This window comes from Myxocyprinus asiaticus, chromosome 3 (assembly GCF_019703515.2).
Source record: "Myxocyprinus asiaticus isolate MX2 ecotype Aquarium Trade chromosome 3, UBuf_Myxa_2, whole genome shotgun sequence".
Lineage (NCBI taxonomy): Eukaryota > Metazoa > Chordata > Actinopteri > Cypriniformes > Catostomidae > Myxocyprinus > Myxocyprinus asiaticus.
The window spans coordinates 59,720,916-59,747,607 of record NC_059346.1 but is presented as its reverse complement, the minus strand read 5'-3'; the positions used below and the strand labels follow the sequence as shown (position 1 = coordinate 59,747,607).

Below are 26,692 nucleotides of genomic sequence, written 5' to 3'. Positions count from 1 at the left end.
CCTATAGTAAAAGTATTTAGATGCCGTAAGATAGCATTGCGTGAGGAACAGCGCAAAAGTAGGTCTAAGTGTTTAAGAATTGATAATCTGCCTTTTTACTCACGATTTATGTAAAACAAGTTCCTTTGCAATGTTTAGCTGTTACATTCATTTGGTCTTTATCTCTTTCAGAGGCACTAAACCCAGCATAAGATCAAATCCCTTGTGACATCAACCCACATATTATTTAGTCATTTTAACAGATATTTCTTACTCTATTTGGATGAGTCATGTTCAAAGCCACTGTAAAATAACTATAAATGCACACCTGTGACCTTGCATTCTATATTAATGTGGCAAGTTGCTACATTGCTTGGCAACCGCAAACAACCTATAATTATGAAATAAGTATATTACTGAACGTAAGAACTGTTACTTTGTGGAACAATTCTTTATTTCCAATAATTATCAATAATTAATTTAAATGTTTATTTATCTGTTGTCAGCATTATGCTTTATTCTAAATGACAGCAAAGCATAGTCTTCTATTGTTTTTATATAAATTAAAATCCAATGATAATTACTATATATTAACCCTAACTTTATTTACCAAAACCAACCTTTTTGCTTTATTTATGCAAATAAATAAATACATTTATAATTTCCAATTGAGGACATCCCTGAATGTCCCCAAAGGGAGGTTTTGTCATATTTAGCTCTTTACTGGGGAAAAATGTTGTTCCAAATTATAGCTATGTACACACACACAAAACACGTATACATACACAGACAGTAACACACACATACAGATGCGCACACAGGAATATGCAGGCAATAAGTCTGTGAATTTGTCCTTGTCTTTGACCCATGCCACAGAGAACAGAACACACACACACACACACATACTCTACGTCCACATCTGTCAACCTCTCAGTGATCTTTGTGGGATTAAGCTTTAGAGCATTTGCTAGGACGCATTGTCATCTCATCTCATTTGCTCTGTTGAGTTATAATATCTCATGTAGAACAGAACTACTCAGATGTATAGAGGTTGAACTATTAAGGCATTTTCATAGATTATCTTCCTCTCTGCTGAACCTCTGTAATGGACTACAAAAGATGCATAGGCTACAAATATAGCGTGTTGATGCCATTTGATGCCAAACGGCATTGGTTCTCATGCATTTTGTGACCATTTGCCAGATTTGATGTTTTTTATTTGTTTTTGTTTTTTGGAGCTTGACAGATAAATTCTCTATTCACTTTCATTATATGGAGAGAATTGGTCAGGGTCTTCTTCATAAATTCAACTTTTGTGTTTCTCTGAAGATTTACAGATAGTCATAGAGCACAAAGAGCAGCACAACGCACTACGACCATGAGCAACATCTTATCTATTTTTTCGTGCCATGCCAGCGCAAAGCGCAAGTGGCCGTGGGTGGGAGTGTTTGCACTACTGTGGGTGTAGGTGTGCAAACTGTGGGTGTATTGTATGTAAATGAAATGGAGCAAAGTGCAATTTGCTATTTTTGTTGTTTGCTAAGATGTTTCAAAACCACCTCTTATCTCACCGCAAAGTCCAAATTCAGTTCCTGCATTTGCAGTTTGGAGATTTCACCAGCAGGTGGTAATAAAGTTCATTTCCAAATTCTGAAAGTAAAGAACATCAAATTATGTCCCTTCAATCACTGCCGCTACCTTGCGTGCGGAGATTGCTACCCTTCTGCACAAGGGTGCGATAGAGCCTGTCCCTCCAGCCGAGATGAAGAAAGGGTTCTACAGCCCTTACTTCATTGTACCGAAGAAAGGCGGTGGATTGCGACCAATCCTGGACCTGCGAGTACTGAACCGGGCTTTGCGCAGACTCCCATTCAAGATGCTGACGCAAAAAACACATTCTAGCAAGTGTCCGGCATCAAGATTGGTTCACGGCGGTAGACCTGAAGGACGCATACTTCCACGTCTCGGTCTTACCTCGACACAGACCCTTCCTGCGGTTTGCCTTCGAAGGCCAGGCGTACCAGTACAAGGTCCTCCCCTTTGGCCTGTCCTTGTCCCCTCGCGTCTTCACGAAGGTCACAGAGGCAGCTCTTGCCCTGCTAAGGGAAGTGGGCATCCGCACTGGCTAATCCTAGCTCACTCTCGAGAGTTGCTGTGCGCACACAGGGACCTCGTGCTCTGGCACCTCAGCCGACTGGGGTTTCGGGTCAACTGGGAAAAGAGCAAGCTCTCCCCGGTTCAGAGCATCACTTTTCTCGGTTTCGATGACGGCGTGCCTCACGAACGAGCGTGCACAGTCGGTGCTGAACTGTCTGAAGGCGTTCAGACGGAGGACAGCGGTTCCACTGAAACTTTTTCAGAGGCTCCTGGGGCATATGGCATCCTCAACGGCGGCCACACCGCTCGGGTTGATGCATATGAGACCGCTTCAGCACTGGCTTCAGACTCAAGTCCCGAGATGGGTATGGCGCCGCGGGACACATCGCGTGGCCATCACGCCGATCTGTCACCGCCTCTTCAGTCCTTGGACCGACCTTGCATTTCTACGGGCAGGGGTTCCCCTAGAGCAGGTCTCCAGGCGTGTTGTGGTTACAACAGATGCCTCCAAGACAGGCTGGGGTGCCGTATGCAATGGGCACACAGCCGTCGGCACCTGGACTGGCCGGCAGCTGCGTTGGCACATCAACTGCCTAGAGTTGTTGGCAGTACTGCTCGCCCTGCGGAGGTTCCGGCCCTTGATCCAGGGCAAGCACATATTGGTCCGGATGGACAACACAGCAACTGTAGCGTACATCAACCATCAAGGCAGTCTACACTCCCGTTGCATGTCACAACTCGCCTGCCGTCTCCTCCTCTGGAGTCAGCGGCGCCTCAAGTCGCTACGAGCCACTCACATCCCGGGAGACCTCAACACCGCAGTGGATGCGCTGTCACGACAGGTTACCCTCAGGGGAGAGTGGAGACTCCACCCCCAGGTGGTCCAGCTGATTTGGAGTCGATTCAGTCGAGCACAGGTAGACCTGTTTGCTTCCCGGGAATCCTCCCACTGCCCGCTTTGGTACGCCCTGACCGAGGCCCCCCCTAATATAGATGCGCTGACACACAGCTGGCCCCCTGGACTATGCAAATATGTGTTTCCCCCAGTGAGCCTACTTGCACGGACCCTGTGCAAGGTCAGGGAGGACGAGGAGCAGATCGTCCTAGTAGCACCCTACTGGCCCACCCAGACGTGGTTCTCGGATCTCACGCTCCTCACGACAGCCCCCCGGCGAATTCCCCTGAGGAAGGACCTTCTTTCTCAGGGACAGGGCACCATCTGGCACCCATGACCAGACCTCTGGAATCTCCATGTTTGGCCCTTAGGCGGGACGCAGAAGACCTAAGTGGCCTACCACCCATGGTGCTCCCTCTACGAGGCGCCTGTATGCTTTGAAGTGGTGTCTGTTCGCTAAGTGGTGTTCTTCCCGATGCAAAGACCCCCAGAGATGTGCAGTCGGATCGGTGCCTTCCTTCCTGCAGGAGAGGCTGGAGGGGCGGCTGTCCACGTCCACCTTGAAGGTGCACGTAGCCGCTATTTCGGTTCATCACGATGCAGTAGATGGTAAGTACTTGGGGAAGCACGACTTGATTATCAGGCTCCTGAGAGCTGAGTTGAATCCCTCCAGACTGTGCCTCGTCCCCTCGTGGGACCTCTCTGTAGTCCTTCGGGGTCTACAGGGAGCTCCCTTTGAGCCCTTGGAGTTAGCTGAGCTTAAGGCACTCTCTTTGAAGACTGCCCTCCTGACTGCGCTCACTTCCATCAAGAGGGTAGGGGACCTGCAGGCGTTCTCTGTCAGCGAATCATGCCTGGAGTTCGGTCCGGGTTACTCTCACGTGATCTTAAGACCCCAACTGGGCTATGTGCCCAAGGTTCCCACGACCCCTTTTAGGGATCAGGTGGTGAACCTGCAAGCGCTGCCCCAGGAGGAGGCAGACCTAGCCTTGGCGTTGCTGTGTCCAGTGTGAGCTTTACGCATCTATTTGGATCGCACGCAGCGCTTTAGAAGCTCCGAGCAGCTCTTTGTCTGCTTTGGTGGACAGCAGAAAGGAAGCACTGTCTAGAAACAGAGGATTGCCCACTGGGTCATTGACACCATCGCGATGGCATATCAGGCTCAGGACGTGCCACCCCCTGCGGGGTTATGAGCCCACTCTACCAGGAGTGTGGCGGCCTCCTGGGCCCTGGCCAGTGGCGCCTCTTTGGTAGACATCTGCAGAGCAGCAGGCTGGACAGCACCCAACACCTTTGTGAGGTTCTTCAATCTCCAGGTTGAGCCGGTCTCGTCCCGTGTATTGGCAAGCACAAGCAGGTAAGTTCCGGGACAGCTGGCCGGGTGTACCGCTTGCGCATAGCGCCTTTCCCCTCCCTTGAGGTGAAGAAGTGCGCTCTTGACTCCCAGTCGTGTTCACAGACTGTGATTCCTGGATGACTTTCCTCCTTAGCCCTCTGGCAGCTGAGTTTGCAAAGAAACTCGCTGACCGGCCCAGTACGTGCGCTAATGAGGCCCTGTACTGAGGTAGGTGCTCCACATGTGCTGGTTCCCCGAAGGCAACCGCATGTGATATCTTCCGCTAAATTGTTTCCCTGTTGGTAAACTGCGTCACCATGCTTTGTAGAAACTCCTCCCCCTTCGGGTAGGACCTACCATGGGACCTCTCCACATGACATACTTCCGAAAAGACTAGGTAAGACCATGTGACGTGTATATATATATATATATATATATATATATATATATATATATATATATATATATATATATATATATATATGTCGCATTGTGGCAAGTTGTCATAAGTGTTTAAATGTTGTAATTTTATTACATTCATTGCCTACAATGTCAGTTAAAACAATAGTTTGGTATTTTTGTCATTTAAAATTTTTGCATAAATTGTTTTGTTTTTTTAATTCATTGTTTAACTGTTTAAATATAGCTTTGAAGCCATTAAATAGTCCATAACACATTTTAAATGCAAATATCTTGTGGAAGATGCCTTTTTTTACTTTTACAAACAAAGGTATTCTTCTCAAATCAGTGTCAATAAATGTTTGCTTCTCTCAGTGTATTTGAAATGCTTTTATTTAGTTCTTTAAATATGATAATATAAATATTTAAAGGCTTAAACTTGAATGCTTCTAAATAGTTTTTTAGACAAATATAAACTGTGTGTAGACAAAGGGTGGCTACTGTACTTTGAAGAAGCTCAAATATAAGTTGAATTTTGATTTGAGGAAATATGAGTGTTGATTTGTTCAACTTTGTTTGGTCACTGCGTATTTCCCCTACTTCTATTTATGCTATTTCAAAGTTTCGATTACTTAACTCTTATTCTAAAACATATACAGTTGAAGTCAGAAGTTTACATACACTTAGGTTTAAGTCATTAAAAAAATGTTTTAACCACTCCACAGATTTAATATTTGCAAACTATAGTTTTGGCAAGTCGTTTAGGACATCTACTTTGTGCATGACACGAATAATTTTTCCAACAATTGTTTTGCAGACAGTTTGTTTCACTTTTAATTGACTATATCACAATTCCAGTGGGTCAGAAGTTTACATACACTAAGTTAACTGTGCCTTTAAGCAGCTTGGAAAATTCCAGAAAATTATGTCAAGCCTTTAGAAGATTAGTCAATTAGCTTCTGATAGGAGGACTACTGAATTGGAGGTGTACCTGTGGATGTGGCCTACCTTCAAACTCAGTGCCTCTTTGCTTGACATCATGGGAAAATCAAAAGAAATCAGTCAAGACCTCAGAAAAAAAATTGTGAACCTCCACAAGTCTGTTTCATCCTTGGGAGCAATTTCTAAACGTCTGAAGGTACCACGTTCATCTGTACAAACAATAGTACGCAAGTATAAACACCATGAGCCCACGCAGCCATCATACCACTCAGGAAGGAGATGCATTCTGTCTCCTAGAGATGAACGTAGTTTGGTGCAAAAAGTGCAAATCAATCCCAGAACAACAGCAAAGGACCTTGTGAAGATGCTGGAGGAAACAGGTAGACAAGTATCTATATCCACAGTAAAACGAGTCTTATATCGACATAACCTGAAAGGCTGATCAGCAAGGAAGAAGCCACTGCTCCAAAACTGCCATAAAAAAGCCAGACTACAGTTTGCAAGTGCACATGGGGACAAAGATCAAATGTATTTGGCTAAGGTGTAAGGCTAAGGTAAACTTCTGACTTCAACTGTATATATATATATATATATATATATATATATATATATATATATATACACACACACACACACACACACACACAGTATATATACTGTACACACACACACACACACACACATTTATATGTGTGTGTGTGTGTGTGTGTATATATATATATATATATATATATATATATATATATATATATATATATATATATATATAATGAGCAGATGTGTCCATACTTTTGATTGGTAATGTACACTACCGGTCAAAAGTTTTGAAACACTTGAATGAAATGTTTCTCATGATCTTAAAAATCGTTTGATCTGAAGGTGTATGCTTAAATGCTTGAAATTAGTTTTGTAGACAAAAATATAATTGTGCCACCATATTAATTTATTTCATTATAAAACTAAAATATAATTAAAAAAAAAAAGTTTTTGAAATTGATGACTTGGACCAAATAATAAAGAAAAGCAGCCAATAAGTGCCCAACATAGACGGGAACTCCTTTAATACTGTTTAAAAAGCATCCCAGGGTGATACCTCAAGAAGTTGGTTGAGAAAATGTCAAGAGTACATGTCTGCAAATTCTAGGCAAAGGGTGACTACTTTGAAGATGCTAAAATATAACGTAGTTTTGATTTATTTTGGATTTTGTTTAGTCACAACATAATTCCCATAGTTCCATTTATGTTATTCCATAGTTTTGATGACTTTACTATTATTCTAAAATGTGTAAAAAAAAAATAAAAAAAAAATATATATATATATACAGGTGCATCTCAATAAATTAGAATGTCGTGGAAAAGTTCATTTATTTCAGTAATTCAACTCAAATTGTGAAACTCGTGTATTAAATAAATTCAATGCACACAGACTGAAGTAGTTTAAGTCTTTGGTTCTTTTAATTGTGATGATTTTGGCTCACATTTAACAAAAACCCACCAATTCACTATCTCAAAAAATTAGAATATGGTGACATGCCAATCAGCTAATCAACTCAAAACACCTGCAAAGGTTTCCTGAGCCTTCAAAATGGTCTCTCAGTTTGGTTCACTAGGCTACACAATCATGGGGAAGACTGCTGATCTGACAGTTGTCCAGAAGACAATCATTGACACCCTTCACAAGGAGGGTAAGCCACAAACATTCATTGCCAAAGAAGCTGGCTGTTCACAGAGTGCTGTATCCAAGCATGTTAACAGAAAGTTGAGTGGAAGGAAAAAGTGTGGAAGAAAAAGATGCACAACCAACCGAGAGAACCGCAGCCTTATGAGGATTGTCAAGCAAAATCGATTCAAGAATTTGGGTGAACTTCACAAGGAATGGACTGAGGCTGGGGTCAAGGCATCAAGAGCCACCACACACAGACACTACAGTTGTCGTATTCCTCTTGTTAAGCCACTCCTGAACCACAGACAACATCAGAGGCATCTTACCTGGGCTAAGGAGAAGAAGAACTGGACTGTTGCCCAGTGTTCCAAAGTCCTCTTTTCAGATGAGAGCAAGTTTTGTATTTCATTTGGAAACCAAGGTCCTAGAGTCTGGAGGAAGGGTGGAGAAGCTCATAGCCCAAGTTGCTTGAAGTCCAGTGTTAAGTTTCCACAGTCTGTGATGATTTGGGGTGCAATGTCATCTGCTGGTGTTGGTCCATTGTGTTTTTTGAAAACCAAAGTCACTGCACCCGTTTACCAAGAAATTTTGGAGCACGTCATGCTTCCTTCTGCTGACCAGCTTTTTAAAGATGCTGATTTCATTTTCCAGCAGGATTTGGCACTTGCCCACACTGCCAAAAGCACCAAAAGTTGGTTAAATGACCATGGTGTTGGTGTGCTTGACTGGCCAGCAAACTCACCAGACCTGAACACCATAGAGAATCTATGGGGTATTGTCAAGAGAAAAATGAGAAACAAGAGACCAAAAAATGCAGATGAGCTGAAAGCCACTGTCAAAGAAACCTGGGCTTCCATACCACCTCAGCAGTGCCACAAACTGATCACCTCCTTGCCACGCCGAATTGAGGCAGTAATTAAAGCAAAAGGATTTTGCTTTAATTACTGTACAAGTATTGAGTACATATACAGTAAATGAACATACTTTACAGAAGGCCAACAATTCACTAAAAATGTTTTTTTTATTGGTCTTATGATGTATTCTAATTTTTTGAGATGGTGAATTGGTGGGTTTTTGTTAAATGTGAGCCAAAATCATCACAATTAATAGAACCAAAGACTTAAACTACTTCAGTCTGTGTGCATTGAATTTATTTAATACACGAGTTTCATAATTTGAGTTGAATTACTGAAATAAATGAACTTTTCCACGACATTCTAATTTATTGAGATGCACCTGTATATATATATATATATATATATATATAAAATAAAGAATGAGTAAGTGTTTCAAAACTTTTGACCGGTAGTGTATATGCACTGAATCAATATAAACCAAAACAATTGATCGACTTCTGCCTTTAAGAATCAAAATGCATTTGTGTTCAAATTATATAATAAAATAGTAGTAAAGTAAAGTAAGGTCTTACTTAGGCTGCTGAGTTGTCGAATGATGGCAGAGAGTGTGTTGTTGGTCACACACTCCAGCTCATTGCTGATGGTGTCAGGTAAAGCTCCTCTGCACAGGTGCCTCGGCTCAATGTTCCTCTTTACCAGCGGCATGACTGCAGCTCACCAAATACACACAAATAAACCTCAGCAACTGTTAAAGCACAAAAACACACAGTAAATCAGACCAAAATATCCAATGTATTCCCATAATTCCCATTATCACATAAAGAAAAGTAAATATAAATGTGCAGATCTGAAATTCCATTATTATCCCATATTAATATATAATCATTATACAAGATCATGTTTTCACATGGATAAATATTGTTATATATGTATTCATTTTACAATAGATCAAAATCATTTTGAAAAGTTATCTCTCTTTCAAAATTTACATATGGTGTTGTATTGTTTTCTGGTCTGATTTAGAAGCAATATTTAAAATAATTAGCAACATTTCTGTCTGCATGAATGTAACAGCTTTCTGTAGGCCAGCGACAATGTGAATCGCATGTTTTGACGAAATTGGTAACCTACAGAACGGGAACACATTTAGTAATATAAAAGTAACCTTTTTTGGTCACTAAATAATTAGCATACTTCCATTTGTGTTATATAAAAGTTTGAAGACTTTATTAATATTCTAAATTGTAGAAAATAGCAATAATAAAAAATGAGTAGATGTGTTCAGACCTTTGACTGGTAGTGTGTATATGGACATTATGAATCTATTTATTATAGATCTATCAGTAGAAAAGAGCCAAAGATGCCTCTGATGCTCTAACGCATGTGTACATAAATAAATTTTGCAGGCAGAATGCAAAATGCCTTCTGTGTGAACGTCCCCTTTCAGTTTAGCAGTCTAGGTGTTATGAATGTAACATCTGCCTTCATGAATCTGATGCAGTTCAACTATACATTGACACAGATCAAACAGGTCAAAGTTGTTTGAGACAAAATTTTAAAGCATTAGACTAAGTGTTTATGGATAAACCAAAAGGTGTTACAATTATACCAGACCTCCCCTACTTATAATATTGTTAACCCTTAAATTCATGGTCATTTTCCCAAACACTCTTCCATTTTCGGGTCTTTAGAGACCAGGCACTTATATCTATCAAAAAAGGATGTACAAAATGCCCAGATAGTGTCAAATTTTCAAAATATTTTCAAGACAACTAGGAAATAATAAAATAAAATATATTTTCATGTTTTATTTTTCATAAATCAAAGAGATCATGAAAAATCAAGAACAGGATTCATTATTTTCACACTGAAATTTCATGAGATGCAGCTGGCTGTCAAACACATATTGAGCTACACATAACACATAATCTACACATAAGAGCTACACCTAAGTTACACATACATTTATTAAGTCTAAATAGATGCACAACTTACATAATTTTAGTAGTACACCCAAATGACAATAGTCTTATCGTATTGTTCATGTGTTATACTTGCTATAGTTTACTTCAATGCTGTTTCTACTAGTAATGTCAAATGTAAATCAAATCAATCACTGTAACATCAGTGCAACCTTGTGTAAGAAATAACAAGTATAATATGTATGTGTACACATGTGGGATACTGGTAATTTACCATTGTTGATAGTTCATACTTGCATAGAAAATCAGCGTGATATAGTGTATTTGTATAAATATAGTACTCATTTCTCTTATAATACAAAAAGAAATAGATATCCTGTGATAGTAAACTTAAACAGATATGAAATAATAAAAAAATATATAATTTATGGAAGTGCAGAAAAAAAAAACCCGACACTCTTACATACCTCGGGTCCATAAAGACCCTATACACTTTTGGTACTTAAACCATTATATAATTTTTTTTTTTTTTTTTTGAAATGTTTACTTTTGTGCGTGTGTGTGTGTGTGTGTGTGTTACACTATTTATAAGAGATAGATTGAGGAATACTAAAGAGGTTTGGGCACAAGTCCAAAAAATGGATGAGGTACAGGTGGTGGAATGAGGTCCAGTGTTATGTGTTAATACAATAATTGTATTATTTATCAACTTGTCTTCTACATGTTATGTTAGTTTTATCCGGTGGTATGCAGAAACAAGGTAGGTGGCTATCCTACCAGAAGATTATTCAGGGGGAGGCTGGCACTCCCAGCCTCTCAGGATTAAGTTATTAGATGCACACACACACACACATATACACACACACAATGGATTACAGCAACTCGCTCAGTCACACAAACTCCAATGACACCGCTGAGAAAGAATGCTGCTGCTAGGAAGCATCAAATCATACACGTTTGCTTATAAAGTAACTCAATAGATCATTTGTGTGTTAAGTGAAAGAGTGCAGGTGCATTAAACCCAGTTAAAGGAATGATAGCTGTTTCTGCAAAAACCATTAAATCCACAACATTTTTTGTTACCTTCCTAAAGTGCATATCTGTACAGTCATGAATGTTTGCTTAGTTTAACCTATGGCGAAAGGTTTCCTTTACTGGATAGATTTTCTATAGGCATTTAAGCAGGTTTAAAGTAACTTTCCATCTCATTATGGTTAAGGTTAGGTTTCAGGTTTCAGGAAAAGCTTAGAGTAAGTGTAAATGGTCAGCATCTCTCAGGCCACATCCTATCAACAGGCAGACAGGGCAGTGGAAAGGTCCATTAGCTCCAATGGAAATCAATGGCTTTCACTACATAACATTGCTCCATTTCACTAGTAAATGCACAGATCTTACAGTATCACATTGTCAGTACATCATGTTTTCATGAAAAACAGTTTATTTGACAAATAATTAAGCTTAATATATAGAACCGTATTATTAACCATAATAATCAAAGAACATAACCACTGTAATGATAGAAATGCAACAGGGTGGAAGTAGTAGATCAGGACATTAACAAACTAACTAAAAAAGTTATAATCATATGCCATCTCAGCAAAGGGAATAAAAAAAGAAAAAACATACCATGTTTTTAGACATGGTACAATGGTAGCACCATGGTGTTCTTTAAAGCTTTAAAGCAATGCCATTGAATAGATGAGAAAATATTAAACCAAATGCCTGTTAGGATTGAAATAATAAAACAGTAGATATACTGTTCAAAACTAAGAATATTTTAACACATTCTGGTTGTCAAATATGAATGAAATGTGAATGTGATGAACTATGCCTGGATACTCTGCTAGGATACCTATGTGAACTCGAGCAAAGAGAAAATAGAGGAAAAGCATGTATTTGCTCCATAGGCTAAACATGAGAAAAATGGCGCCATCTGGTGGAAAATATAAAAAAAAATATACATTTTGAAGCCAGGGCTCTGGAATGAAAGCATAATATTATAGAATTCATGATTTTATGCTTCAATTGCACTGGGATCAAATATTGTAGTTTTAATGGGTTTCAATGGGGACATTTGTGTCCTGAAGGTCCTGAGTGTAACTATTTTGTGTAAACAGTGTATTATAGATATATTATAGGAACTGAGGTTAAAATATCAAAATTCCCCCCAAAATACACACCTTTGGCAAAATGTATGCAGTTGGCATTAAAATGATCGGAAAAATAAAAATGAAAAAGACAAAAATGTCACGAAGGTCGCACAAGGGTTAAAAAAAAATCTTGAGACCAGTAAATGTCATTGCAAAAATGGCTCAGAAAAAGTTCGTTCTGAGAAAAGATCTACAGTTTGATATTTCGTTATCTAATGAAATGACATTCATACATTTTTTTCAGTGTAATTTAAGTGTCTAAATACTTTATGGGATGAATGTAGCCTAAAGGGTCCATTCACATTGCCATCAGATATCATGATACAGCCACAGTAACTTTTGTAAGTGAATTGGACCACACAAGGCGCTTCCGACACTGAATGGCTGATTCATAGTGAAGTTGAGCACGATTGTTTAAAATATAACATAATTAATATACCATGAATGACTGAATACTGCAGGAGTGCCGCTGCGCGTGGACGCAAACACAAGATTTTTTATAAGGGACCGTTAATCCCGCAACCTATGACCGAAACATGACCAAACTATTTAGACAAGCCCCGAGACATTCAAGAGAAATTATATTTTAAGAATAAAGAATTTACCAACATTTGAGTATATATTTCACAACATTTTCGCTTACCAAAAGTCGCTTTTACGCAGATGTAGAATAAAACGTACCGTCGGTCTGCGCTGCAATCCTCATTCTGTAAAAGGGCGGGGTTATAATCTTGATTGGCAGTCCTGTGCACAAATCAGTTCTCACCATAGATTTTACTGTCAGATTAAAACTGTGAGAACCAATAAAATTAGCGCATACAAACAGACTGGCATTCATAAGAAAATGCGTAGAGCTGTAATCAGAACGTTTCAGGACGTCAGATCATAAAATAACAATGGAATATGAAAATAAATCAAATTTAAATACAAAGTTTATGCATAGCGGGATCCAAAAGTGTAAAACCATATACAAAATCTGTGAAAATATTTTAAATTAAGTTTCAGATTAACTGATATTACAGGTTATTTTCATAAAATTATTTACCCGTTTTATTGTTGTTATAAATATTATTATTAACAGTAGTTTAGTAAATTATCCTTGTTATTCATTTCGCAATGATTCACTCACTATAGCTTTACCGTGACTGATAACCTACATAATCTGTTACCTGCCCTGCAGTAACATGTGATGTTTGCAGACAGAGGATCTCTGGCTCCTCCTCTTTATATTCCCACAATCACACAGTACAATACAGATCAATATCTCAATGTCATTCCAATGTGGGGCAGAACTAAACGTTACACATGAGGCTGATGGTAAACAAGCTGCACGGAAAAATCTGTTTATGTTTCTAGGCTATGCAAGGCAATGCAAGTTTATATACATACATATATATATATATATATATATATATATATATATATATATATATATATATATATATATATAACAGTTGTGCTCAAAAGTTTGCATACTCTTGGAGAATTGGTAATATTGGTACCATTTTTAAAGAAAACATGAGTGAGCAGGCAAAACACATTTCTTTTATTTCTTATGGGATTCATATTCAACTGTAGGTTATAACAGAATGGCACAAACATAAAACAAAACATGGCAACAAAGAAAAAAATTAAATGACCCCTGTTCAAAAGTCTGCATACCCTTAGTTCTTAATAATGTGTATTGCCCCCTTTAGCATCAATGACAGCGTGCAGTCTTTTGTAATAGTTGTCTATGAGGCCCCAAATTCTTGCACGTGGTATAGCTGCCCATTCGTCTTGGAAAATGCCTCCAGGTCATGTAAAGTCTTTGGTCGTCTTGCATGAACTGCACGTTTGAGATCTCCCCAGAGTGGCTCGATGATATTAAGGTCAGGAGACTGTGATGGCCACTCCAGAACCTTCACCTTTTTCTGCTGTAACTACTGGAGGGTCAACTTGGCCTTTTGCTTAGGGTCAGCGTCGTGCTGGAAAGTCCAAGAGCATCCCATGCGCAGCTTTCGTGCAGAAGAATGCAAATTGTCTGCCAGTATTTTCTGATAACATGCTGCATTCATCTTGCCATCAATTTTCACAAGATTCTCTGTGCCTTTAGAGCTCACACACCCCCAAAACATCAGTGAGCCACCACCATGCTTCACAGTGGGGATGGTATTCTTTTCACTACAGGCCTTGTTGACCCCTCTCCAAACATAGCACTTATGGTTGTGACCATAAAGCTCTATTTTGGTCTCGTCACTCCAAATTACAATGTGCCAGAAGCTGTGAGGCGTGTCAAGGTGTTGTTGGGCATATTGTAACCGGGCTTTTTTGTGGCAATGGTGCAGTACAGGCTTCTTTCTGGCAACTCGACCATGCAGCTCATTTTTGTTCAAGTATCGTCATATTGTGCTCCTTGAAACAACCACACCATTTTTTTCCAGAGCAGCCTGTATTTCTCCTGAGGTTACCTGTGGGTGTTTCTTTGTATCCTGAACAATTCTTCTGGCAGTTGTGGCTGAAATCTTTCTTGGTCTACCTGACCTTGGCTTGGTATCAAGAGATCCCCGAATTTTCCACTTCTTAATAAGTGATTGAACAGTACTGACTGGCATTTTCAAGGCTTTGGATACCTTTTTATATCCTTTTCCATCTTTATAAAGTTCCATTACCTTGTTACGCAGGTCTTTTGACAGTTCTTTTCTGCTCCCCATGGCTCAGTATCTAGCCTGCTCAGTGCATCCACGTGAGAGCTAACAAACTCATTGACTATTTATACACAGACACTAATTGCAATTTAAAAAGCCACAGGTGTGGGAAATTAACCTTTAATTGCCATTTAAACCTGTGTGTGTCACCTTGTGTGTCTGTAACAAGGCCAAACATTCAAAGGTATGTAAACTTTTGATCAGGGCCATTTGGGTGATTTCTGTTATCATTATGATTTAAAAAGGAGCCAAACAACTATGTGATAATAAATGGCTTCATATAATCACTATCCTTAAATAAAAGACAGTTTTTTTGCATGATCAGTAATATTTTGAAAATCAATGCCAAAATTTCACAATTTCTGCCAGGATATGCAAACTTTTGAGCACAACTGTATATATATATATATATATATATATATATATATATATATATAACACATTTCATACACAGTGGTAATTCAAAGTGCTTTACATGGAAATTATAAAGAAAATAAAAGATACATAAAGTTTTAAAATCACTTAAGAAAAAAAAAGAAGAAAAAAAAGAAGTATAGCATGTTAAACAACAGGACACGTCAACTACCCCTTTATTATTGATTGTAAAGGCAATTTTATATATTCTAGGAGTTTAGTTGAGAGGGATAATAAACAATGTTTAGTTTTACAGATTTTAAAACAAATGTGCCTCTGGAACAGCTGCAACATTGCCCCACAAACTCCAAATGACATGAGAGGCCTCAGGACACAAAGGGGTAATAGAAGGTAATAGACAGACGCGGCCTTCAGACAAGCATATTCCCAAAAGGTGCTTTATTGTGCCAAGTACAAGGACAGGGGGAGCTATAAAAAAATACAATTTCAATACACTGTATATAAAATATATTTACCACACTTAATTCAGAATATACTTTAACTTCCTCAAAGAAAATTACAGTGTTGTGTAAATTCAGTTTTCTATTTACCAGAATCTTTTCAACATAAAATTAATTAATTTCATTCATACAGAGGCTGCATATAGATATTTGTGCTCACTTCTACAACGCTGCTCTACAGCATTTGTGTTGAATGCTATGAAAGTGCATATAGGCTTTTCTGTAAAACAGGGGGACACAGCTGTCAGTAGGTGGCTCGCACAGACCCAACACTTACAGTGCAGTATTAATATGTTACAGTATATATTAATATTTAAGTCTGATATAAGTATGATATTAATATATGCATTTTATTTACTTTTAATATTTGTTGAAATGTAAAGATTCAAGTATTGCAAAATAATTGCAAAATTTTGCAAAATTAGCTGTAAAAATAAAGGGCATCTTGTGGAGCACTTGCTTCTGTTTCACATATGACATAAAAACTGAGCACAAGCTGGTCCTGAATAAATTATTTAATCAATTACAATAATGGCAATTGTGCTGTTGCATTGTGGGATTTAAATGTATCCAAGCGGTTGGAGTGTTTTGACTACATTCACCAAAATTTCTTCAGATTCATTCATTGATTCAGTGACCATTTCTGGTGATGCCAGAAGGTGGTGACAAATGAGTGTCTTGTGTGAAATGAGTTCACTGAATCAACGATCAAAAGAAAATTTTAATCCTTTAAAATTTGTATGTCTGCAGACCTTCAAAGAGACTTTAGTATAGATTTTAAGCATTATAAGAACAAAGCAAATCTATCATTTCCCTACATTGTGTGAGATGCTGAGCATGACTTTTATCAAAATACAACAATAGTCTTATAATAATTATGAGTTTCAATAACGTCTATACGTTTTCAAGTATAAAAAAAAAGGTGTGCCTACATATTTATTCACTTCAGTAAAATGCATGTGTTCTAAGAACACATTCACTTTAAAGCACTCAGCTCATGCAGACTAAGATTGCAGTCATTTGCAGTTTAATAATCACACTAGGACATATCATGATTTTAATTTGATTAACTGTGCATTAATATTTCCCTCCAAATATGTCAAATTTGTGTGTGAGCATTTGGAAGCAGTTGTGTGTCAGTCAAACAGCACATGGGTATCGAATTGAGTTGATGCTCAATACTTCAGAAACAATGGCATCGTCACACCTTTTTATTTTTACTATCGACGTACCTGTACTTTTGACATCGCTACCAAGACCTTATCACTGTTATTTTTATTTTAAGTCCTACATTTTGTTTTAAACAAAGCAAAATGCAATTTTTTTTCATGCACCCCCATTTGGGAATCACTGTTCAAGATGCTATTACAGCCTGGCTAAGCCGGTGTTAAGCTAGTTTATCTGGCGAACCAGCTGACAAGTGACCCAAACCTCTATATAACCATCAAACCCGACCAGCAAAACCAGCCAGGTGGCCAGCCAAGTTCAGAAAACCACCTTTTCAGCAGGGTTCCAATCGTCCATACAGGAAACCATTCAACATTAGAAAGTTGGTAATTATTTTTTAATAATTACAGACATTATGAATCGCCAATCACTTACAGTGTTTAACAGTGTTCCCAACTATCAAGACTCAATAGCTTTAATTTAATCAAATGGTTAAATCTGTTAATGGAGCTCACAAAACGAAGAGAAGACATGACACAGTAAATAGGTAAAATTGTCTTTATGGCACAAAATGAGCAATGGTACAGTCCAAAATCAATCAATCAATCAATCATCAAAGTCAATTAGAAAGCAGCACTCAATGATTACACATATATTGATTTAAAATGAAATATTGGGTAGAAAAAATAGTTTATTAAACAGCATTGGTCCCATAAGACAGGATGCCATGGATGCAAACCCTATAATTCTTTATAGTAGTGCTAGTATTTGCTTTATATTTATCATTTAAAGATTAATAGGAACAAATGAGGTAAATATATCTGAATGCTCTGTCCTAATGACTTTCAATTCTAGAAAAAAATGTCAGTGGTATCAAAGACTGGGTTTGAACCTTGAACTAAAACTGCATCACAAACATAAAAAAAAAAAAAAACCAACAACGACAGACATGTGAATGTGATTATTATTTTCACTGAACAATAACTTGGACAAAAGGGATAATGTTACATCTACAAATAAAAGAGTTTACAGTATGCACAGTTTCATTTAGTTTATACATAACAGGTTCTTACTCATTTGAGATAAAGGTGTAATCTAACAGGACTGTAAAAGGTTAAACAAGAGTATAAATATTGCCATGAAGTCTATACACTGTCTGCCATAAAGCAAATTGTAATTTAAAAAAAGCAGCTAGCATTTGAATAGTGAATGTCTGTAGAGAGTGAGCCTGTTTGTCCATCTTGCCAAAATATCAATAACAAAAATCAACATTGTATATCTGAATGACAGAGAATAATGCAAATGATCTCAAATGCAGAGAGGGAGATTTGGAGGGAATTGGTTCAGAAATGTGGTTTATGGATTTAACAAGTAAAAAAAAAAAAAAAAAAAAAAAAAGGATTTTAAAACAGCAACCCACCAAAATAAATACTAAATAATCAGGCTCTAAATGTGAATCCTGTAAAATTGTATTATTTAATCACTTGAACAGGTGGGGAATTTAATTATGCATGAGTTGCTTAATAAAAAAACATAGTTTTTTTTAAGTTGGTCATCAAACAGTGTAATTCAGAAGCCTGCAATGATCTTTTCCTGACCTCTGTTTGTAAAGGAAATACTAATTTACAAACTGGTAACCTGTCCGTATTGCACATAAATGGTGACCAGGCATTAACCACCAACTTAAAGGAACAGTTCAACTAAAAATACAAATTCTGTCATTATTTACTCGTTACTTACCATCATGTCGCTATAAACCCGCATGACTTTCTTTCAAACAACGAAAGCATACAGTTACCAAGGGCAGTCAAGATGCAAAAAGTACAACACACCACCATAAAAGTAATCCAAATGAACTGTGCACTATTTTCCAAGTCTTCTGAAGTCATAAGACAGCTTTGAGGAACAATGAAATTTACGTCGTTATTCATTGAAAATGCTCTCAAATTTCATTTGCACACAAGCATATTCAAACTTCCTCAAGCTATCGTATGGCTTCAGAAGACTTGGAATGTAGCGCATGAGCCATATGGGCTACGTACTTTTATGGTGTTTGTTTTGTCCTTTCTGAAGCTCGACAACGCCTGGCCACTTTGTGCTTTCACTGTATGGAAAAGAGCAGCATGAAACTCCTTTTCTCCTTTTGTGTTACAAAGAAAAAAAAAGTCAGACATACGGGATTGAAACGACATGTGATTAAAATAATGACATAATTAAACAAACAGCTTTCATGTTACCTTTAAACCCTATTTGGATATGGGCCCAAATTTTAAAAACTTGACAAAAACAAAAAGTTTTGTAAACCATACCAATCTGAAAAGTTATTATTAACATGCATTTGTGTTAGAAACTGTAAATATATTGCACATATTCTGTGTAGTGTTGGTCGCACTAGCTACCTAAAAGTGGCATGGGTGTGCATGTCTGTCAGACTGGAGCAGTGTCCAAAAATGTGTCTCAAAAACAGGGTGTACATTTCTTTGATTCAGGTCTAGCCTGTGACACAACTTCCGACTTTGTTGCGAGAAAACCAAAGTGACCAAGATAAAGGGTTGTATTTAAATCAACGGCTTTCCAAAAATTCTTATGCTCCTACAGAGCTCCAATAAGCTCTGTGGTATCATTATCTGAGGGGAGACCCTCCTCATCCTTGGTACCTTCAACAGAGTCCCCTACGGGTGAGTAGTATTCATCAAAGCCCAGGTGGAGCAAGTCGTGCTGCGGTGTGCACGGCAAGCACTGTGCGGAGGTTGTTACAATAGCAACAGCTGACGCTGACACTATTGTTGAGTCGTATGTGGGAGGTGGGCTGGACGAGGAAGGGGACGCGAGGTTAGAGGGGTGGAGCAGAGGGGTGCGCTCAGAATCAGCCTCACTGATTGCTCCCTCCTCTTCCTCATTAGCCTCGTGTGGCCCCGCCTCTTCGTCAGAATCTGAAGACTCTGAGTATTCCGGGTTGGGACGGGTCACACGCTGCTTGCACACAGGGCACGTTTTTTTGGTCTGGGTGAGCCAGGGGTCCACACACCTGCAGTGATAAGCTGAATGATGGGGACAAAAAAGAAATTGATACTTTTATAACAAAAAACTAAATGAACTAGGGAGGCAACAACTAACTGATAAAATCAAACCAATAAACAAATTAATTAATTGCATGAACTGTGGGAACTTTCAAGTTTTAAAATATTTTTTTTTGTCTCATTAAAACTGAACTGGAAACTTTTTACCAGGCCTTTATCTTTTACTTTTGGTACTTTTCAAAGTGTGAAAATATTTAACTATGGCCACGTACACACTGCAGCTAAATATGGTTGTCACTTCACCTTTGAGTACTTAATCCTGTTCTTACACACACAGTAACATAATTTATGGAGTGACAACCGCATTCTACAACCAAATTAACATCCGAAAATTTCCACCTAGTGTGTACAGAACCGAACTGAACAACTAGTTGTTAATGACGTGATTAATAGTGCATGTGAGATGTGTCTGTCTTCTTGTGCAGATCACACAAACAAAGGTATGCGTCTTCACTCATTCATTCCAGTCTCTCTCTCCACTATAGTTTCTCTCAACAACCCAGCGGTCTCGGAGTAACCCGTACATTTCAGTCCAGAATTGCATATGGCAGGACAATGTCTTATTAAGGGTAAAGGCATTAAATGCAAACAAAACAGGTTCAAAACAAACAACCTTGCGTGTACACACACAGAAGATTGAGCGGCTCAATTACCGTGTGAACATGGCAGCACTCTCAGCTTATCTCCCTCTTCATATTCATCCAGGCAAATTGCACACACATCATACTCATCACCTGAGAAAAATAAAGAATTATGAAATTGTTAGATGTTCCACTAGATCCACAATTTTCAAACTCCCAGGGGGGTACAAGAAAGATGCATTAAGTATTTTCCAGAACTCAGCACATACAAAGAAAAAACTAAAATATGTGGAACAAAATCACAACGTGTCCATTATTTAGAGCTCAACATGATATCGGGTTCACGTGTCTTCATGTGTTTGTGACATAGGAGACTGGCTCACATGATGTGAGTTTATCATGCATAAAGGCTTAAAAAATTAAGTAATCCGATTGTCATAAGAACAATTATATATTTTTAATAAAATAACATGGTTTTGTATAATTAATAGAATACTTTATGAGCAATGGAAAAATGTCATGTGGTCTGATGAGTCCAGTTTTACCCTATTCCAAAGCGATGGGTGCGTCAGGGTAAGAAGGGAAGCGTATGAAGTGATGAAGTGATTTTTCAATCATGCACCAGTGTCTGATGCATTGCCGAATGAGTCTGTCTGAATTTAAGGTTATTGATCATCATTGGTGAACTGCTCCAATGTCTGAAATATGAAACAATTTAAAAATATAACACTCGAGGACAATACCTGATAAAACTTCAAATAAGTGGCCAAACTATCCTGCTGTTTTTAGTGGAAGAAATATATATTTCGCACACTCGTTTCGTTTTACCACCTTTAGCTTTGATTAAAGCACATTCGTTGTGGCATTGTTTCGACAACCTTATGCAACGTCGCAACATTTACTTCCATCCAGAGTTGCATTAATTTTTGGCCGAGATCTTGTATTGATGACAGGAGAGTCGACCCACTCCGAAAAGTCTTCTCCAGCACATCCCAAAGACTTTCAGTGGGGTTAAGGTCAGGACTCTGTGGTGGCCAATTCATGTGTGAAAATGATTCCTCATGCTCCCTGAACCACTCTTTCACAATTTGAGCCAGTTGAATCTTTGCATTGTCATCCTGGAATATGCCCGTGCCGTCAGGGAAGAAAAATCCATTGATGGGATAACCTGGTCATTCAGTACATTCAGGTTGTCAGCGGACTTCATTTTATTGCCGCATAAAGTTGCTGAGCCTAGACCTGACCAATTGAAACAACCCCAGATCATAACACTGCCTCCAGAGGCTTGTGCAGTGGGCACTATGCATGATGGGTGCATCACTTCATACGCTCCCCTTCTTACCCTGACGCACCCATCGCTTTGGAATAGGGTAAAACTGGACTCATCAGACCACATGACCTTTTTCCATTGCTCCACAGTCCAATCTTTATGTTCCCAAGCAAACTGAAGTCGTTTTTTCCAATTAGCCTCACTAGCAAGTGATCTTCTTGTGGGCACACAGCTTAGTCCCAAACCTGTAAGTTCTTGTCGCATTGTGCGTGTGGAAATGCTCTTACTTTCACTATTAAACATAGCCGTTTTTACGATGTGACTTCAAGCATTTTAGTGATCTCCGATCATGATCATTCAAGATTTTTTCCCGGACCACATTTCTTCCACGAAGCTGACGGTTCACCACTATCCTTCCAGGTTTTAACAATGTGTTGGACAGTTCTTAACCCAATTCCATTGATTTCAGCAATCTCCTTAGTTGTTTTCTTTGCTTGATGCAGGTCAATATTTTGCCCATTTTGAAACATTTCAGTTTAAAATGTTGTTGACCAATATTATTATTATTATAAACTTTGCTCAAGAAACTTAAGATCTTCTCAAAGCAATGCTACAAAAATATATAAATCCAATGGATGTAAACACTTCTTGAAGAAAATAAATACTAAATAAATATCACTAAATAAATAAATGGCCGAATTAATACGGAGTTCATCTTTTGGCTTTCATAATATTCTTTTGCGTACTTCATTTTGAGGTGGTAAAACAGATTGCTTGTATTACGAGTGATTATCGTCAATGTTTCTGCTCTGTACACAATGTCGCACCTGTCTTAACAAGCTCCTCTTCATTTTCTTGACCTGTTTGGGAGTCGTCCCATTCTGTGGAGATTTCTTTCTCCATTTGGGGTTTTCCTGGGTCAAACATGATTGAGTAGCACAAGTGATCCCGCTCTGAGCTCTCCTGTCTCTGGAGCACAAATATCGAAAAGCCTACTGCACTTCGAAGCTCAAGAGACAGCGCGCACAACAGTCACGTGGAACATTCGTGTGTCAATTGAGAAGAATATTTTGTGCTTTTAAAGCGCCAAACAAGTGAAGAAGGTCATTCAATTTGCATGGGTGGCCGCAGAAAAATGTTCAATGCCAGAAAAAGCCTGTCCATGTTTCTTCAATTCTCTCAGTCTCACGTGAAGTCCTCCACACTGATAGATATGCCCACGCTGCACACGTGGATATGTACATATCGCGATATACACGATATAGCAAAATCTCTATCGACTGACACTTTATACTGTCGCTACAATATACAGTATATCGTCATATCGCCCAGCCCTAATATATCCCGATACTTTTCCTCAGAATAACGTACTTTAGATCCCTGTATGAATCTTTTTATTTATCTATTTGTGTATTCATATCATGACCAACAGTAAATTAAGAAGCAGGTCCAACTTCGCCATTCCTCAGTGCGGTCAGAGCTACTGCTTTGAGGCACAATATAGATTAAAATTGAACCTGCAGATTCAACATTTCTTTCACGGAACTGCAGGGCCTCTCTCGCATGTTTAGCTCTGTTTCAAATGCAATCCAATTATGATATTGTTATGCATCACAATATATTGAATTGTGACATATATATATACGTATAGTACCAGCCGCCAGCCCTAAAATCTACAGCATGCCACAGATGTTAAGTTGCATATGTTGCTCACCTTTAACAAACTTGTGAGTGGGGATTTTCTTCAGCTGTTCTTTGGAGAGTCTGTTTTTCCGGAGCCTCTTCCTGTGCTGCACACACCGAACGATCTGGACCAAACACAGGGAAGGACATACATCATCACCCCCACTCAACATATCATTGTCTATGTTCCAAACCTTATAGAGCTGCCAACTAAGGCAGCATTTTAAGCTATCACAGGTGTGCTCCTGATGTGACAGCTGCTCCAAACAGTAGAAAGTAACATTGTCTGCCTTTTAAGATTCCTAATTTTTGCCAAAACCCGAAGTAGCATTAGCACAGCATGTGAAAAAAAATTCTCTTTTATTTTCCCTTTTTTCCTTCTGCTCTGGTTTACACTTTAAGCTCATAGATGAATTGTGGTACTGCTAATACAGATGGCTCCTCTGTCATAAATATTTCTTTACATAAAAGCATCTACTAAATTATTAAATGTAAACGAGAGAAATGTAGAGCGTTTCAAATCAGTCACTCAGGAGGTTCCATTTCGGTTAGTATGCTGCCTTAGAAGATAGCTGTATGTACACAGCATGAAGCTAGGCAGCTCAGAAGGTTTGGAAGGTCCAGAGTTTAAAAACATGTGTGGTATTACAAAAAACTAAATACTAAAATGTAGCAAATTGCCATACAATGTTATAAGATAGAATATACAGTACAATAAGCATACAAACACAAAGAATATTTGTATAAATCTAAATAATGTTCAAGACCCATTTAATTGAATGTTGGATAAATCCACATAAACATTTACTTACCAGTATGATGACCATGACAATGATGATAATGCCCACCACGCCGGTGAAGGGGATAAGATAATAGGAGAGAGGGAAGGAGAACTCCGGCTTCAGAATCACATAAGCCCTGCAGCAAAGAATGTCATCAATTCACACAATAAAGATGGTTTTCAGATTCAGATGTATATACAGTATATATTTTAAACTGAAAATTCATTTGAAAAATACAAATTATTACATGTTTAAAACTATGAAAATCTATACAAAAAGTTAAATAAACATGAACCATTTCAATATTTATTGTGGGAAAAGATTCCTATCAATTATTCAAAAATTACAACTGTCCCACAGTTGAAGAGTCACTTCCACCAAACCAAACAATTTTGCCCTCAACAAAAAAAATTTCAAAAGTTAGTGTACTTAACCAAGTCGACAAAAGTGTCAGTGGACAGTCATGGTAAACATCACTTGCAGAATATTTATATTGGGTGTCATTTCTAATCAATCTGTAATTTTGCCAAATTATATAAAAAGGTTAAAATATTATTTAATTGTATTTACAATACATAAAATGCAATCTATGAAATTTGCCTGAAGGAGTAGTACATTTTACTCCAAAATGTTACAATTGTCATTTCCATTACTGTCATTTCCAGCACAGAATTCTATTAAACACAATACAATGGAAATTACACTGTAGTGGGAATTTTAATGACTTTCAGAAAAAATGACAAATTTAATAAATCTCTTGTATCTATCTATCTATACAGCTGAAGTAAGACATTTACATACACCTTAGCCAAATACATTTAAACTCACAGTTCATGACATTTATTCGTAGAAAACATTCCCTGTTATTAGGTCAGTTGGGAAAACTACTTTATTTTAAGAATGTGAAATGTCAGAATAATAGTAGAGAGAATGATTTCTTTCAGCTTTTATTTCTTTCATCACATTCCCAGTGGGTCAGAAGTTTACATACACTTTGTTAGTATTTGGTAGCTTTGCCTTTAAGTTGTTTAATTTGGGTCAAACATTTTGGGTAGCCTTCCACAAGATTCTCACAATAAGTTGCTGGAATTTTGGCCAATTCCTCCAGACAGAACTGGTGTAACCGAGTCAGGTTTGTAGGCCTCCTTACTCGCACACGCTTTTTCAGTTCTGCCCACAAATTTTCTTTGTGATGGCCACTCTAATACCTTGACTTGTTGTCCTTAAGCCATTTTGCCACAACTTTGGATGTATGCTTGGGGACATTGTCCATTTGGAAGACCCATTTGTGACCGAGCTTTAACTTCCTGGCTGATGTCTTGAGATGTTGCTTCAATATATCACATAATTTTCCTTCCTCATGCTGCCACCCCCATGCTTCACAGTTGGGATGGTGTTCTTCGGCTTGCAAGCCTCACCCTTTTTCCACCAAACATAACGATGGTAATTATGGCCAAACAGTTCAATTTTTGTTTCATTAGACCAGAGGACATTTCTCCAAATATTAAGATCTCTGTAGTCTGGCTTTTTTATGGTGGTTTTGGAACAGTGGCTTCTTCCTCGCTGAGCAGCCTTTCAGGTTATGTCGATATAGGACTAATTTTACTGTGGATATACATCCTTGTCTACCTGTTTCCTCCAGCATCTTCAAAAGGTCCTTTGCTGTTGTTCTGGAATAGATTTTCACTTTTCGCACCAAACTATGTTCATCTCTAGGAGACAGAATGCATCTCCTTCCTGAGCGGTATGATGGCTGCGTGGTCCCATGGTGTTTATACTTGTGTACTATTGTTTATACAGATGAACGTGGAAATTGCTCCCAAGGATGAACCAGACTTGTGGAGGTCCACATTTTTTTTTCTGAAGTCTTGGATGATTTCTTTTGATTTTCCCATAATGAAAGCAAAGAGACACTGAGTTTGAAGGAAGGCCTTAAAGGTGTCATTCACTGCATTTTTATTCACTGAGGTCCACTTATAATGTTAGTAAAAAATTTTCATCAAAAATAGTCAATTTAGAAGCAATTGTCCATTTTCTATCCTGTTTTTGGCCCTCTGATTAAAAAGCTCAGTTTTTGGGTCGTGTCCCCTTTAAGACTTCAATGTAAATGGCCACTGCTTTGCATATGAAATAAGTGCAAAAAATCCTATTGTTATAAAGTGTTTTTGTCTTGTTTTCCATTTAAAATTGTCTAAAAATCCTTAAAACAAGATACATTTACTTGAGAAGCAGCATATAAGATATTTAGACTTACTTTAAGAGAATGTATCTTAAATATAAGTGTATTTTGTATATAAGTGTATTTTTTCACTTGGTTATACTTCTGC

The 26,692-nt window shown here is 38.1% G+C and overlaps 2 protein-coding genes across 3 annotated transcripts in view; both read right to left on the bottom strand.

The window, feature by feature from the left end:
• The window catches only part of LOC127426168 (actin-binding protein WASF3-like), a 30,111-nt gene extending 17,174 nt beyond the window's left edge, over positions 1-12,937 (bottom strand). Inside the window, exons 1-2 of the mRNA XM_051672773.1 lie at positions 12,884-12,937; positions 8,741-8,913 (exon numbers count right to left, since the gene is read on the bottom strand). Coding sequence (XP_051528733.1) covers positions 8,741-8,873 — 133 coding nt within the window. The 5' untranslated portion in view covers positions 8,874-8,913; positions 12,884-12,937. The remainder of the gene's footprint in view (positions 1-8,740; positions 8,914-12,883) is intronic.
• A 5,395-nt stretch (positions 12,938-18,332) lies between these two features.
• Positions 18,333-26,692, bottom strand: part of LOC127426182 (E3 ubiquitin-protein ligase RNF167-like) — a 47,912-nt gene continuing 39,552 nt past the window's right edge. For both annotated transcript variants that reach the window (XM_051672829.1, XM_051672820.1), the window contains 4 exons: positions 24,396-24,501; positions 23,615-23,708; positions 20,703-20,783; positions 18,333-20,010 (listed from right to left, as the gene is read on the bottom strand). In XM_051672829.1, coding sequence (XP_051528789.1) covers positions 19,562-20,010; positions 20,703-20,783; positions 23,615-23,708; positions 24,396-24,501 — 730 coding nt within the window. In that variant the 3' untranslated portion in view covers positions 18,333-19,561. The remainder of the gene's footprint in view (positions 20,011-20,702; positions 20,784-23,614; positions 23,709-24,395; positions 24,502-26,692) is intronic.